The following is a 17,191-nucleotide window of genomic DNA, read 5'->3' as shown; positions in this document are numbered from 1 at the left end:
CTTCTATTCACTGGCCAAAGAGGTTGATGAGGCTCAATCACTCACACTTTCAGATGGCGGTATAAAAATTTAACATTGCTGTCATAACCTGTACTGTGAAGTAGCTTGTCATATTGTGTCCAGTGATGGCAAAGAAACCTTTCTCTAGTTAATTTAAAGAAACCCCCCTCCCCCATCAAATTGTTGTTTTTAAATATTTAAGGGTATCAGGCTTTTCTCACTTTCGTACAAATTTAGTAAGCTATGTCAGGTGCTAGATCATGATGGGTAGCCGTGTTAGCAGTAGAAATGAGCAATAGTCCAGTAGCACCTTAAAGACTGACAACATTTCTGGCAGGATATGAGCTTTCATGAGCCACAGCTCACTTCTTCAGATAACAGGTATTGTTACCTATATTAATGACATGTTCATGAAGAGGAAAAACTAGCAGAAGTTTCACTAAAACAATTTGTTAGGAAAACAAAAATACATATTGAAGTCTACAAAGTAGATTGATTTGAATGCATACGAAACAGTATTTTTATGGAGTATCAGAACAGGAAGGCTTCATAGACAAATTTAAAAAAATCTTTTAGAAGCAAAATGATTTTCAGGTGTTAGAATATCTTAGGTGTGTAAGTTTTATTGTGTTTTCTTCAGAAAATGAACTTCAGGTAAATGGAAGTGCCGACAAATTATCTTGTCCATAGTTCATTGCTGATTCAAACTCTTTGAAGCTAATATGGCCATCGGAATCCTGATCAACCTCCCTAGAAAAGAAAAGCACTCCAGTTACTTTACAATAATTTAAGATTTATACATGGTGTTCTACTTATACTATTTCACAAGGTAGCCATGTTGGTCTGCAGAAGAATCGCTAGATTCAAGTCCAGTAGCATCTTAGGGACCAACAAGATTCTTGGGCTATAAGCTTTAGAAAGTCAAAGTATCTGACAAAGGGAGTTTTGACTTTCAAAAGCTTATACCCTGGAAACCTTGTTCGACTCTAACGTGCTACTGGAATTGAATCTAGCTGTGCTTATACTGTATCTCCTTATTATGGACTGTTGGTTTTTACACACATTGAAGATCAGTTCCCATGTGGCAAAGACAGAAATATCAAAGGTTACTGTGTATAGTGTTCATTTTGGAACAGAGAAAATTAGTTTGCTACAACGTGATAATACATTTTGCCAGGGCCCTTACAACTAGTTGCTGAAATTTGAATATTTAAGGCATGTTACCTATCTTATCTCTGAACAGTACGGAACATTTTACTGGATAAGCGTCTCCAAGCTCTTGCAAAAACAGATGGGCATCTGAAAGCCAGGACAACTTGGATAGTCTATAGTAGCTTTGATCAAACAAGCTATATTGTCAGACCCTCCCCCCAATTTAGCATTCATACCCTTGCTCTTAAAACATGCTGAAACAGAGATTAAGAGACAAATGATGCTTTGAAACAGCATAGGACAATGCTGTGACCCCAATGAACAAAAATTACTGGCTCCTTACTGAACTCCTTAATTGCCTGTGCAAGGTCACAGTGCCAAACCACAATATAAAAGTTGGAAGAAGGTCAGCAAGGGTGCAGGATGGCAAGGGATACCACGTTAATGCTTCAGTTCTGTTGGCATGCTGTGGTATTACATGGCAGCATCACAGCATCACTGGCCACCAAGACTAGATTAAGCAACGCCATCGTATTCCCTATTACTATGTATGAGTGTGAAAGCTGGACAGTGAAGAAAGCTGATAGAAAGAAAATAGATTCCTTTGAAATGTGGTGTTGGAGGTAGGGCTGTCAATTTGGTTCGGTCCGAACTGAAAATCAACCGAATTTCCCCTGATTCGGTGATTTTCAGTTCGGACGGATCCGAACTCAAATCTGGCGGGCAACCGGGGGGGCCGAATTCAGCGAGTTCGGGAGTTCGCGAATAAATTCGGCCAATTCGGCCCCCCCTTCAGGGGAGCCCGCTGAAAGGCGCGGGCTGCCCTTTAAACTGATCTGCGCCTCCCAGCTGGGAGGCTCAGATCAGTTTAAAGGGCAGCCCGCCTCCCTTCAGCGGGCTCCCCTGAAGGGAGGCGGGCTGTCATTTAAACTCATCTGTGCCTCCCGGCCGGGAGGCACAGATGAGTTTCAATGACAGCCCGCCCCCCTTCAGGGGAGCCCGCTGAAGGCGCGCTTCGGCCGAATTTTCCCCCGAACTACGGATCCCCCCGAATTACCGGGGATCCGAAGCGGGGGAGTTCGGACTTCGGCACGTACCGACCCCACAAGGGTCAAATTCGGCCGAATCCGAACTGTACCGAATTTTTTTTTTTTGGACAGCCCTAGTTGGAGGAGAGTGTTACGGATTCCGTGGACTGCCAAAAAAACAAATCAGTGGGTTATAGATCAAATCAAGCCTGAACTGACCCTAGAAGCGAAAATGACTAAACTGAGGCTATCGTATTTTGGTCACGTCATGAGACGACAAGAGTCACTGGAAAAGACAGTCATGCTAGGAAAAGTTGAGGGCAGGAGGAAAAGAGGAAGACCCAACAAAAGATGGATTGACTCAATAAAGGAAGCCACGGCCTTCAATTTGCAAGATCTGAGCAAGTCTGCCAAAGATAGGACATTTTGGAGGACTTTCATTCATAGGGTCACCATGAGTCGGAAGCGACTTGACGGCACTTAACACACACACACACACACACACACACACACACATCACAGTCTTTGTCCTCCTAAATACACTGACTAAGTAATCATTGCAGAATTCTTATTGGGAATGGAGACTTGACCTCAGTGATAGTCTAGGACAGAAAAACAGCCTGTATTTCCCTTGGTTTCCAGTCCATGAGTCATGATTGGCCATACAGGACACATTACTCTGTGGCTTCTACAGGTTCTGTTAAACACACACATGCACAAAAAAAACAACCCGTACTTGTTTCTGAGTAGTCCCCCAGGAAGGGTGCAATTCCATTTAATTGAAAAGAGTATTTTAAATTATCAAATTATCTAGCTACATTCCCCAAGGCAATACTAATTCTAAACAGGATGTTTGTACTTTGTTGGAATAAAATTATTCTAATGAAGAGTCCAGACATTTTCTCTAAAAACATTTCAAGGCAAAAAGAACAAAATTGGAAATCTGTTTGACTTCATTTTGAAATTTCTTTTACTGATATTTTTATCTCATATTCTATTAGATTAGTAGTAGGTGATTAACCCCTACTGTAGAGCTTGATCAAGCTTTTGACATTTTGTCACAAAATGCGTGACAGCTTTTAGTTGTACAGCATAGCAGGTAACAGAGCAAGCTATGATCTGGGAAGTCCCTGGTTCAAATCTCACCTTTATCACCAGCTCAGTAAGTGATCTTAGACAAAGCTTCTCTCTCTGTTTCAGCCATCCTTCGATCTGCAATATGGGGATAATAATATTGGCCCACCTTACAGAGTGCTTGTAAGGATTACAACAAGATTATGGCTGGGATCCTAAGAAGTGTGAGTAGAGATCAGCAACAGGAATGGGACCTTCCTGCCCCCCCTTTCCTGCTGCCGTACATAGCTCTCGCCAAAACTCTGTCCTTAGGGTACCCCCAGGTACAGCTGTGGGGGTCTACATGGAAAGTGGGAATTAGCAAAAGGTGACCTTCCACCACTGGAGGAGGAGGAAGAAGAGAAGAAGAAGAACAGTTGGTGTTTCTACCCCACTTTTCTCTACCGTAAGGAGTCTCAGTGGCTTACAATCACCTCCCCCCCCCTACAAAAGGCACTTTGTGAGGCAAGTGGGCCTGATAGAGTTCAGAGAGAACTGAGACTAGCCCAAGGTCACCCAGCAAGCTTCATGCGGAGGAGTGGGGAATCAAACCCGGTTCTCCAGATTAGAGTCTGCCGCTCTTAACCACTACACCACACTGGCTCTCTAGGTCTGGATCCTAGCCAGTGTATATGAAGTGCTTTGAATTTGAAGTCTTCACTGAAGATAGAAGTTTTAACATTCTGGAACTGCTCTTTAGTGGTCACAAAGATACTAAATGGATGGATGCATTCCCGTTGTTCTGAACATTTATAGGATGGAGTTTTCCATTTTCTAATCCTACTGGAATTTTTCAATATTAACAATGCCCTGATAAACGTGATTTAAAAGAACAGCAATAAGTAGTCACTTTTAAATTCCTGGCAGTATAGTTGAATAGCTGTTGCTTAATAACATCCCTATGCAGCCATTCCAGACTTTTTTGGAGGGGCAAAAGATAGCCACAACCTGGAAAACCCAAGGTTTTCTGCATTTTTAAAGATGGTCAAAAGCGGCCACAGTGGTGCTAAGGCTTAATCTTGCTCCCTCACCGTTTACTAGATTCCAACAAGCTCCCACAGAGTTGCTATTTTCTTGCAGGGAATAATATATAGATACCAGGAAAGGGGGCGTCGTTGCAAGTTTTCACTAGGAAAATGGCATAAGGAGGAAACGGTTAGACCCTGCTGCAAGCCTGAATTACCACCAACATTTTCTGGCAGCTTTTGAAGCTGTGGGAGAGTCTAATCATGAAATGCCTAGTTCAGGCTATATTAACTGCGAATCAGATATTCACGTCTCAGGTAAACGAAACCAAAATAAATGGTGGTTGTCTTGATTTTACTCTGTTAGGTGTGCATCTGGGGAAGGCACTGGCAAACCACCCCGCAAACAAAGTCTGCCTTGGAAACGTCGGGATGTGACGTCACCCCATGGGTCAGGAATGACACGGTGCTTGCACAGGTGTGCATCTGACCTATGTCTGACATTTTTTATCAACATTTGAGCCCTCATTAAGCAACGTTATTTTAAGTAACAACTTTATGGTGACTAAAGAATACAGAACAGATTTTATTTGTGTTAACAATAATGGTTTGATGAGGCAGAACACAAAACTGTTACTGAAAACTATCTGGTACAAGTTATTTCTTTATTTACTTCATTTATACCATGCCTTTCTTCACAACGAGGATCCAAAGCAGTTTAGATCACCCTAATCTCCTCCATTTAATCCCACAACAAGCCTGTGAGGTAGGTTAGCCTCAAATGGGTGTGACTGGCCCAAGGTCACCCAGCAAGCTTCCATGATAGAGTGGGGATTTGAACCTGGATCTCCCAGATTCAAGTCCGACACTCTAACCACTACATCAAGCTGCTTCTAGTTGACAACCACAATGGACTCTGTGACAAGAGTATCCGTTTTTTCACATATCTGAAGTGGATGAAATGTTTGGTTTTTTATACGCAATCTGGTACAATCTGCAGCCAAAAGTACCTGCACTGTTCAGCTTGTTATTCATTACCTTTCCACAGCAAAAAAATAATAATTAAAAAATCAAGCATGTATTTTGAAGCATTCAGCACCTAAGGCCTATCTTTTCTTGGAACTGCAACAGTAATTAGTACCATAATCTAACTCACTGCGGAATATAAATTACCCTCTTATTAAATTAGATAATTAAAGTCTCCGGAAACTGAGTAAAGTCCCTCCCCGCCCCTTCTGCATTAAGGAGCCTCTCCATTTGGAATATTTTAAACCTAATGTATTGTGTAAGTAGATACTCAAGAAGGATGATATTGCCAGGTTCTTGAGGGTTTCAAATGGCTTACATCAGTCACACTCCAAAAAGCAAACCCCCCACCCCCACCCCAGCAATGTGAAGATAAAAGAGGAAACCTACTAGCTTTCAGGGCTGCCCTATAGGAACTAGTATAGCTGCCCCCCCTTCTGATTGGGCTGCCACTGAACACTACTGTGTTGTAGCCTCACAGCCGGACCAACCAGCGCTGTGCTAAAGAACCCACCACCCAGGAATCAGCAGGCTTGGTTGTCCTTCTTCATATTTCTTATGTCCCCTTGTTCTTTTTCATTTGAAAATATAATACATCTAAAGTATAAAGTAAACCATTCTAAGCAGCTCTACTCAGAAAAAAAATCCTATTTAATTCAATGACTTACTCCCAAAAAAGGGTTCTTAGGATTGCAGCCATAGAACAACTATCACACAAAATACAGATTAGTAAAAGTTAAACATTGTTTAGTTAAAGGAGAGGATTACCATTAACCTCAACATGTTTTGTGTTCCAGCGTGTGATGAATCACATTTTCAAATTTTCTTTATAACTTTATATATATACCTGATGCAGCAACAGCAAGAGCCATAATCCTTTTTTGCCCGCTGTAGTTCTCTTATTTCATATGGTTGAAGCTGCTCGGTTAGTATGGTTTTGTATGGTTGAAGCTGCCAAGTACTGAAAATGTATTGGGGGGGGGGGACAAACTGAAGGAGTGATATGATGAAAATAATGAGCAAAATCACATCATATATGAAGGTCAACAGTGGAATGTAAGTTGTGAAGGAACGGTTTCACAAGCCCCGTTCCTTTGGGTTCTAGGAACTTGGAAAAGCTCCGCGGCCGCCCTGCTTCTCTGCCCAGCAGCACCACCCTTTTCTCTTACTCCCAGGCGTACCAACTTGTCTCTGGGTAGTATCCACTGCCACCAGGATGCCTTTTAATCTGCACAGCCAATCCGATGCGCTGCTGGGCAAACAACCACCTAGCCCCTCCCACTTTTTGAAAGTACTTGGCGGGTACCAGAAAAGGTGTCGGGGGGGCACCATGGCGCCCATGGACACCACGTTGGGGACCCCTGGTGTAATTTGACTTCCAGAACCTTCACACTAGATTTGATATTGTAGTAAATTCATATTTGGGCTTTGTAACCCATACAAGTTCCCAGAATGTTAGAGATAGAAGGGAATTTTTAAAGGTCACCACACATACATACACACAATCTATTTCCACTGCCCTTTCCCAATCAATAGAGGAGGTTGACAAATGCGCAATCCTTTTTCCTCTTGAACAGTGGGAGTATATTTCTCCTACAACATACTGATTATCCATTTTGGACCATCTGGGGAGAATGAAGTGCTCCTGTAAGAAACAGAAGAATGTCATAGGTTTAATTACAGATACCCAGCCACCAGCTTGCCATCCTTTGGGATTACTAATGCCTTTCACATTCCTGTGTGGTCTTACACAGGTGAATGTATCTCTTGGGAAATTGAGAATGTTCCTCCCATGCGTCTTTATCCTGACAGCTATTCCAGGCTTCATGCTCTCGTTTATTAAGGTGTACCTGAAAGCTGAATTAAGAATGCAGCTTTGGATCAATGGTGACCTATAGTTGAAGGGCCTTATAAATTCTTCACCTCCCAACACCAAACCTAATTGTACAAAGGATTGAAGCCCCCAAATGTTAATGCTGCTTGAAGCTCCCGTGGTGCCTCCAACCATTGTAAGCCATGCTTTCTCATTGTCTGGAAGACTTATACCTGAATTATGCATGACTTTCTACTACCAATATTTTACTCACAGCTCTTTAATGAAACTATTCCTGAGGCTGTTACATCAAGCCATATTTGTGTGCTGATACACTATGATCTCTTAACAGGTAGTATAGAAGTTTGGTCTTTCTATTTCCCTTCCCCTATACCTGCCTCTATAGCTGCACACTTCAAGAATCCCAGTGCATTTAATTGCTAGCAGCCGAATCCTTCAAAGCACACAATGGAAGGAAGTGGCTCTTCTCTGAAGAGTCTACATGCATCTAACTGCCAGGCAGGCAGAAATCCTTCCATTTAGAGAAATGCTCTGGTGGATCCAAGCCACACTCTGTCAAACTCATACTAAGCTATGAATCCCCAAATCCATTTCCCAAGATCACTTTTCAACAATCCCCAAATCCATTTCCCAAGATCACTTTTCAGCAATCCCTCAGCTCCTTCTTACCTACTTTATGTACTTCAAACATTACCTACTTTATGTACTTCAAACATCTTTGCTGCCAAGATCAAATTCCTTAAAAAGTACCTATGTACGTAAAGGACTGCTTCCTCCTATAAGTCCCTACCTGACAATTAAGATCTGGAGACAGGGCTTTATCAGTGGTAGCACCTCACCTTTGGAATTCTCTCCTCCTTGTGCCCAGAAACAGACTGCGAGCCAGTGTAAATGGGCCAAGACAGGAGCAATGAGGTCCCTACGACCCACACCAGTCAATATCTTGGTGACAGCAATTTGTACCAACTGAAGTTTTCAAACACTTTTATGTTTATGTATTTTTATGTATTATGTGTTGCAATTTTGTTTGGATGATTAAAATAAAAATAATAATTAAAAAATAAGTTTCCAAACACGTTTAAAGGGCAGCCCCACACAGACTGCATGACAGTAGTCTAACCTAGATATAACCAGGGAATGCACCACAGTGGCCAGATTTTTTCTGTCCAGGAAAGGCCGCAGCTGGCTAACGAGTCAAAAGTGGACAGCAGGCGCTCTTGGGCCACAGCCATTGTTGTAAAAAGGTACTTTGAACAGGCAAGCTTCAGAAACTGACAGGCACGGTTCAGGTTTATGGAGCTTTCAGTAAAGCACCGCATCACTTAGCGGGGAAAGCTGAACTCGCCAAATTGAAGATTAGACTTATAAAATTATACCATTGTTAGGTATTGGAAAGAGAAGGGAGGGGAATGCAAGTTTCAAAAGGCATCTTCACAGTGAGTGAACTCGAACCAGAAGTGACACACTGATTGAACGAGAAGAGCAGAAAGATAACAGTGCAGGGAGCCCCTGCTGGGGATGAAATGACCCACCAACTGAAGGTTCAAGGATGGCAGCATCTCTAGTGAGTCGCCTTCTCCGCTGATAAAGCCGCCGGCCCCTTCTAGTGCCGGCTTTTTTGTTGAGGAGCTTCCTGCGGGGCTCTACAGTCTAGCTAGCAACATGGGTATTAATTTCACTTCTTCAAAGACACAAATGGCGAAATGCTTAATAAACATACAAGAATCATAAAGACGATTTGTTGACTAGAACAGTACAGATCTGATAGGATTGCTGGCAGTAAAAAAAAAAAAAACACACCCCATTTTGAGTGATGGAGCCCTTAAGGAAGCATTTCAGTTGTCATAATATCATCAAGATCTGTAGGTATTGACGTCCCAAAACAGTCTTGAGTGCTCTCCAGTTTTTAGATGATAGCATTAAATCACAAACTAGTTTAAAATGATGGGATTAAGTACCAAAAGTAATATATTGTGCTAAGGACAAATGAAGGATTCGAAAGCCAAGCATGAATGGGCTTTTTTGTCTGTTACAATAGTAGTACCGAAACAATACATATAAGGAAATGGAGCAGCTGAATGTTTCTGGATAAAAAAAGAACAGGTGAAAGCAAGGGAAGCCAGAATTGACTCCCACTACAACCTAAATTTAGAGCCAATTCATGCATTACGTTACCCAAAAATTTAAAAAGGAAATCCATACTGAGGGCTAACATATTGACACAAAATGCAGATAAGACCAAAGGGCTGCTGGTCAACAATAAGGCCAGCAGGAGGTTGAAGATTCAACCTGTTCTGCCCCTTAAACAGTAGGTTAGCAGCTTGGGGGGGAGGTGCTATTAATTAAGAGTCAGGGGGTCTCCAAATGTTTTCTTTAATGAGAATTACTGATGAGTAATTTAAAAACATCCCAGTGGTGCTGGGGGACCGCTGTTCAGCCCCTTGGCCTTTGGCCTATGGGGCTCCACAAGGTTCCACCTTGCCCCCTACGCTCTTTAACCTCTACATGAAGCTGCTGGGTGAAGTCATCTGGAGATCTGGCCTGTCACCAATAAGCGGATGACACTCAGCTCTATCTTGCACTTCTACCTGATCCCAGGGAGGCTGTAGAAACCCTGAAGCAGTGCCTGGAAGTGGTTTTGGAGTGGATGCGGGGTAATAAAGGGAGCTTTGACTCTTGAAAATCGTGTTGGTCCCTAAGTTGCTGCTGGACTTAAACCTAACAGTTCTACTGCAGACCACCATGCCTAGCCGCTGAAACCATTCCAAACTGTCCTTACTACATAGCAGAGGTGACTGACATCTCCCCTTCCCATGATTTTGCATATTCAACCAATAGAGCTGGTTGAACTCCTTCCATGTGTCCACTTGAAGAACCCCCCCCCCCATTCCCATTCTCCTGGACTCTGGCCACTCTCAATATGGAAAATGGAAAGAACCAATGACAGCATTGGCTCTGATTCTCTTGGCACAGAAGGACACATCAGGCCATCTGGTTGACGTTTCTTTGATCTTTGAGCCTCAGGGCGCTTTTCCTGGGCCTTCTCAGGGCCATTTTCTAGCAGCTATCTGTTGGAAACCCCCTGCATTAGAGCCACACATTTAGACAGAGATGCAGCTCTCTTCTACAGCATGGAACCCCTTTAATTAGATTCAGCTGGTACTCCACCGATGTCCCTTCCTTGAAAAGAATGATCTGGCCAAAGTTATCCATGCCCTAATTACATCCAGGTTAGGTTACTGCAATGTGTGCTCCATGAGGCTGCTGCCTTTGAAGACAGCCCAGAAGCTTCAACTGGTGCAAAATGTCACCCACTTTAGAAGGTCTTCATGGGCCACTAATTCTCTCAACACAATTCAAAGTGTAGGCCATTAGTTATATAGCCCTAAAATGTCCATGGCTAGGGTATCTGAAGGACTGCCTCCTCCCATAGAACTTTCCCCACAATTAAGATCAAATTCAGAGGTCGTGATGTAAGTACCCCTCTTTCAGAAGCAAGGTTGGTGAGCACCACAAACAGGGTTTTTTCCTACTGTGGTGGCAAGATTTTGAAACTCCCCCCTCCCAAGCAGAAATTCACCAGGAACCAACAGTGCCATCTTAAGCAGAGTTACACCATTCTAAATTAATTGAAGTCAATGGCTTAGAAGGCTGAAACCCTGGTTAGGATGGCCCTCTGTACTTGTTATCTTTTAGGCACCAGGCACAGATATTTTAGTTTTCCCAAGCCTCATTCTTGGGTTGGATCCAGTGATGCGTGATGTGAATGGGAAAATGTCCTTAGTGCAGTTCTACTTGCACAAGCAGTAGCACAACGGCTGCAGCAACTCATGCTGCTTTAATATGATTTTGAATGAAGCAAGGTGTATGTGGAGCAATGGAGTGTACCATTGACCGGTCACATGGTTTCATATAATTTGGTTTTAAAACTGTACCAAAAGAAATGCCTTGTGCTGTGTCTTATACACACAGAAAAGATAGTGGGGATGGAGTTAGTGCAAGCAGACAGTGAGAAGTCATTTAAGCGCTTCTGTAAGGATTGTTGCACACACAGAAATCTTCCATAGGATCCAATCCAGGGAGTTTACTGATCAAAACCAACATTTTTAGTTACACCCGCAAACAAACTCAGCTAAAACATGTTCTACATGGCAGAGATTTTGATGGTTGGTTTTATTTATTTATTTCGAATATACCAGTGAACAAAATATAAAAACAATATCACATACATCATATATCCAGTTCAGTTAAAGAGAGGAAAAATATATTCCTACAATCTATAACATTTACACTCACAATTATAGATTCATAATTTGACACCTTCTGCTGTCCAATATAAACCAATTTTTTCCCTAATAGCCTTTTGTTCATATAGATCTCAAAGTATCCTCTTATACCCACTCATTAGGTTTGTTTCTATTCTAGTACAGAGTAAACAAATATCATGTCTCCATAAACTTCTCCTGCACCACACTTTTCCATTCCCAGATTTTCTTAGATAACGGCAATCTTATCTATGAATACAATATGCCATATTTCGCGAGCCCATTCATCGGTGCCCGGACGGCTCAGCCATTTCCAAGTTTGTGCTAATAGTTGTCTTGCCACAAGGTTTTTTAAGCACATACGTTTTTCTCTGTGGTGTATCAGCAGGAAAAATGCTTAAAAGAGCTATCTAAGCTTCACACACTAATTTACAATCTAAAATATTATTCATCTCTTTAAATATTTTGGTCCAAAATCTATATGCCAGTGGACAACGGCACTGGACATGAATAAGAGAGCCAATGCTTTTATTTCAGTGCCAATGTTTTGAACAAGCTCCTGGTGAAATTTTTGCAACTCTGTCAAATGTTAAGTTACCACCTATACATTGATTTCTATGTTTTCCTGTATGCCTATGTTGACTGATACCTCCAAAATATCCTTGTGCAATTTTAGCTAAAGATCTTCTGTAATAGTTATCTGCAGATCTTTCTGCTTTTATACATTGTGCCCTGCTTTCAATATCTGCAAGTAAGCTGTAGATTGTTTAGATGGTCGTTTTTGAAAATGTTTGCATCTACAGAAGTCTTTCCCATGACCCACAGTACTTTCCCGTGTTAATACTGAGTCTGGGAAGGGAGATAAGGGAGGCAATGCAGACAGCGGCTCAGCATAGGGTAAGAAGATCTGCTGTTTCCTTTGATTTGTCCACGGAGCACAGGGGTGTTCTGTAGATGCACAATCTGGTCTACAGACTTTTGTGCCCTGCCAAACACCGACAACACTTGCTATGAGATAGCTGTGAATGGATGCTGCTCAGCCTTACCTCTCACCTGCAGAAAAGGAACAGGGCATCAAAACACCAGTGCTTTTGCCCTAGAAATATGGGCCACTTTGGGCTGGATACACAGTAATGTTTCTCCAGATGGAAGGATTTCCACCTGCAGTGTGTGACTTTCTCGCTTATCCCCTTCCACTGCAGCCCAATTCCTCAAAAATGCTGTTTCTGAAGGTCCCTTGTCCTCCAGGAGAAACTTTTCAAAAGGAGTTCAGAGGGCTTCTTCTTCACCTGCCTCTAATAAAGGCTTGCAAGACTCTTTGGTAAGGCATGTGCAGATTGACATTTATGATGCTATCTAGTGGGAATTGTTAAGGTATAGGGGCACTTATTGTTATACTTTGGGATTGTTTTATTTAACAGCATTCCCCTTTGAACATATAGAAGGGTGAATGGGGTGGTGGTGGTTAAATATATCTCAGAGCCTCCAGATAGGATCTGCACCACTTATGTGTTCACAAAACTGCACTTGCAACAGCCTTTTAATTTTGATTCATGCAACTCCTTACCCACATGAATTACCAGTGGGGAGCATTCTGAAATCCAACAACTTTCTTTGCAACGCAATCTCCTAGACTTCCTAACTTCTGTCCAACGTTCTTTACTGATCTGGTGAAGAGCTCTGAGAAGCTCTTAAGACCCAACTATTTCTGGGGAAACAGAAGCTGGCCCTGCTGCAGAGAGTGCATTTTTTATCTGTATCCAACTCATAGATTTCCTCCCTCTTCTAGACTCAGCGGACCTGGCCATGCTGATTCAGGAGACTATAACTTCTAGGTTGGATTACTGCAATGCACTTTACGCATGGCTGTCCCCAAAGAAAACGTGGAAGCCACAATAGGTGAAAAAGTCTGTTGGACACCTTTTGGTTGGGGCTAGGTGTCATACACATATTCAGCCAACTTTGAAATATCTCCAGGGGCTTCGAATTTGCTTCCAGGTGTACTTCAAAGTGTTGGCTCCTACCCTATTAAACTCTTCCTAATGTGGGACTGTTTTAACTGTTCTGCTGTTTTATATGACCAGCTGGATACTGTACTAAATTTACAGAAAGCCAGACTTGATGTTTTAAACAGGCCCTTGCCAAAGGACAAATTGAAGACTGCAATATTTACAACTGGGAAAGAACTTCTCCGTGCAACCGAGTGCCTTTTTTCCTGAACAGGCAAATGTCCACAAATGCAATTTGGTTAACTTCTCTCAAAATGGTTAGTTTCTGGCAAATGTGCACTAATCTCTCCCCCAATGGCTCTCTTGTACTACCAGGCTTTGCTTAAGGCCCTTTGTCAATCAGCTTTGATGCCACACAGGCCAATGTGACGCCTGCGAATGGAGGATGCAAGGATTTCTGTGGCAGTACTGGAAGCTGTGTTAGCCAAAATGCTTGGTTATGAATGTTTATATGGGGAAATGAGCAGATCAATAACCAGCAAGGGGCATAACCTTGGGATCTAACCTTTGTTTACGGGAGCCCGACCAAGATTCAAGCAAGAGGCGAAAGCAATGGTTTAAGTTTACTTTAAAATATGTGCACAAGCAGTCCAATAACACGTACACAACATACAATCAGAGTCTAGGCAGTAAAGGTTGTAGGACAGAGAGGTTTGCCAATGTGGCAGTGTCCCTTTGAAGAGGGGCAATACTACACCTGATCCAGAAGCAGACGTCCAGGGTTCCGTGCTGCTAGAATACAAGAAAAGCGGGGGCAGGGGATTCCCAGGGCTCGCCCAGCAAGGCAGGAGGGTATCGTGGCTGGGCTGCGCAAAACCCACACCAACAGAGTGACAGTGAGTATGAGGGGAAAAGGGAAGGTAAATTATGACTGAGAGCGACCCCAGTTATACTCTTTTTGGGGTGGGGGATGATGGGATTATCCCCTCGTGGTTCCCATGGTGAACAAAAGGTGAATGAAACCTTAATGGTCGGCTGCTAAGGTGTGTCAGGGGAGCAATTGAGACAGGTAAGCAAAAACCTATGACTTGTGCAATTCCGGGAGGGTCAGGAGATGATTGCTGATGGGTTTAAAAGAAGGCGCGAACAGCTGCGCCCTGGCAAGGCACTTTCACAATGCCGGATGAGTGATTCTTAGTTGCTGATATCACAGAGGCTTCCAATGGGTCGTTGATTATGCAGATGGTTGGGTGGGTGCTGGCTACGTGTCTGATTGTTCCTTGCGAAATGGCTTCTGCTGGACACTCGAACGGGGACATAGGAAATGGATTCCCTCTGGTTCACTCGGAGGGGTCGTCCTGCCCATGGTTCCCTCATGCCTGTTTCGCGGGATGGTGCAGGAGCCCTTTCCATAGCGTTTGGGGCTTGCTACACATCTGGGATGGTGGCGACATGTAGCTTCTGGGGTTGCCATGTATCCAGTCCGGGAGATAGCAAGCGTGGGGCAACAGCTGTCATTGACTCCGTCTTTCTGAAGTAAGAGAGAGCCTTGCAATCCTTGGACCTGACTGCCAGGTGCTTGAAAACATTCATTTGGAAGAGAAAGGTTTATGAGCTGATCTGGGCTAAATTAAACTTCACTGGATCATAGTTACATTAGGATCATAATTACATACTTGTAAGCAGACTTTTGAGCTGCCCTGGAGACTTAGCCAGATGGTAAATAACGATTCCTACATTGAAAGGAGGATAGTTAGTCCTTTTAAGAACTGATATTTTGTATATCATGTGAAAAGCATTTTAAAGAGTGTAATTTTACTCCACCAGATTGCTGGATTTTCGTTCATGAACAATTATTTCAGTCCAAGCACAGGCAAGGAAATCCATAAGTGACGTCCTCTCATGATAGCCATATGGCATCAGTTTCTGCCATGAGACACTATCATGAGTCTAATTTGCATCTCACTGAGCATTGCTGACCTGCTACAATTTGAAACAAAATGCCCACTATTCCAATTTAGGGCAATTTAGTTCATTTCTACATACATACTGAGTGCAATTCAATTATTTGGAAAGATACTATTAGCAACAGGGCAATTTTTAAAAAAAGCTTGAAAATTTCACCTGCAACATATCAATTCCTGTTAGATATATTTGTGTTTAAAGTGTATGTCAAATCTAGCAAAAAAGCTACAAACACAGCTAGTATCAAGAGAAGGAGACGAGTGCTCCTTAAATACCTTAGCAGATATGAAGTAATTTCTATTTCAAATATATAATCACTATAACAGAGCTATCTAGTGCCATCTTAAGCTTGATTATGAGATAAGAGATATGGGACCAGAAATGGTCATCATTTAATCCTCTAACGGCAGCCTCTGAAGAGCTTTTTACTCCACTCAGCAGTCCTCGAGCATGTTATGATCCAGCTACAACATAAGCCTATTGATGAGGGAAATTATGCTTTCCAGCTAGATGGCCTTTCAAAAGAACAGGCAATGAAGAAGGCCCTTTTAACAGATGGCATTGCGGGTAAGAAAAGGGAAATAGAAGAGATGAGTGCATAACGTCTGGACCTCATCATGACTCTACAACAGCAACATGTTTTTGAACTTCTGGCAGTAACACAAACCCCTTTTTATAGATTCCAAGAAACAGATGATCCTGACTAATCTGTTTATTTTGTTAGAAAGGGAAACTGTCACCACTTATCTTGAATGTAAAATAACCCCACTATTACGAGATTACCAGCAACTGGAAATTGGGATCAAAATATTTTACAGATGTCTCTAGCCAACTCACCTATGGATGCAATAGAGGTAGGGTTGCCAGCCTCCAGGTACTAGCTGGAGATCTCCTGCTATTACAACTGATCTCCAGCCGATAGAGATCAGTTCACCTGGAGAAAATGGCCGCTTTGGCAATTGGACTCTATGGCATTGAAGTCCCTCCCCTCCCCAAACCCTGCCCTCATCAGACTCCACCCCAAAAATCTCCAGGTATTTTCCAACTTGGAGCTGGCAACCCTAGGTAGAGGTCTCGAACCAGTGCCTGACTGCTGTGGTTAAATGGCTGAAAAGTGAACAAATTGAACCTCAGCCCAGACAAGACAGAAGATGATGCTGGTTGGAAAGGTGGAGATCTTGAAGGACATCGTGCCTGCCACTTTTGATGGGGTTAGCTGACCCTTGCTGACTTGGTTAAGGGCCTAGGGATTATACTGGATCCAGCATTGCTGTTGGAGAAACAATGGCCCCCCCCCAAAAAAATGCTTTCTTCCACAACTCATTCTAACCCAGAAGATGGCCCCCTACCTTGACATGGCCAATCAGGCCACCCAGATAATGCCACAGTAACATCAATACAGTAACATCACAGTAACCTCTGCAATACACTTTAAATAGGTCTCCCCTCTAAGTCAACTCGGAGACTACAGTTGGTGCAGAATGCCACAGCTCAGTTATTATCAGAAGCTAGGCAGAACATGTACATTTCTCCTTTTCTGCAGTTAGTCCATACATGTGTATTCTCTGTTGTGGATCCTACCATGTGGAAAGCCCTGCCTGATGAGGTCAGAAAGGCTTCCACCTCCATGACTTTCTGCGAACTAGGCAAAACTGAATTATTCCGGAGGCCTTTTTTCACTGGTAATTAGGCCTGTACTGTAAGAAAATGTTTCTGAAACATGTTTTGGTAAAGGTATTGGGACTGTCGGCTGTACTATTGAGTATATAATACATACTGTCTGTTGCTGTAAGCATGATCCTACTATGCAATTTCTTCCTTTAATGTGCCATGTTAATGCTTAAGCTTTGTTTCAGTTCCGTTTTCAGATTTCTGCAATCCAAACCTTACTGAT

The 17,191-nt window shown here is 42.7% G+C and overlaps 1 protein-coding gene across 1 annotated transcript in view; it reads right to left on the bottom strand.

Annotated features, from left to right (window-relative positions):
• Nucleotides 1–598: 598 nt before the first annotated feature.
• EFCAB11 (EF-hand calcium binding domain 11) overlaps nucleotides 599–17,191 on the bottom strand; it is a 59,137-nt gene continuing 42,544 nt past the window's right edge. The window contains exon 6 of the mRNA XM_056851791.1: nucleotides 599–750. Within this exon, the coding sequence (XP_056707769.1) occupies nucleotides 651–750 (100 nt within the window). The 3' untranslated portion in view covers nucleotides 599–650. The remainder of the gene's footprint in view (nucleotides 751–17,191) is intronic.

The sequence above is a fragment of the Euleptes europaea genome, chromosome 6 (assembly GCF_029931775.1).
Source record: "Euleptes europaea isolate rEulEur1 chromosome 6, rEulEur1.hap1, whole genome shotgun sequence".
Lineage (NCBI taxonomy): Eukaryota > Metazoa > Chordata > Lepidosauria > Squamata > Sphaerodactylidae > Euleptes > Euleptes europaea.
Note: the sequence above shows the minus strand (reverse complement) of the source record. Positions and strands in the feature narration are given on the sequence as shown.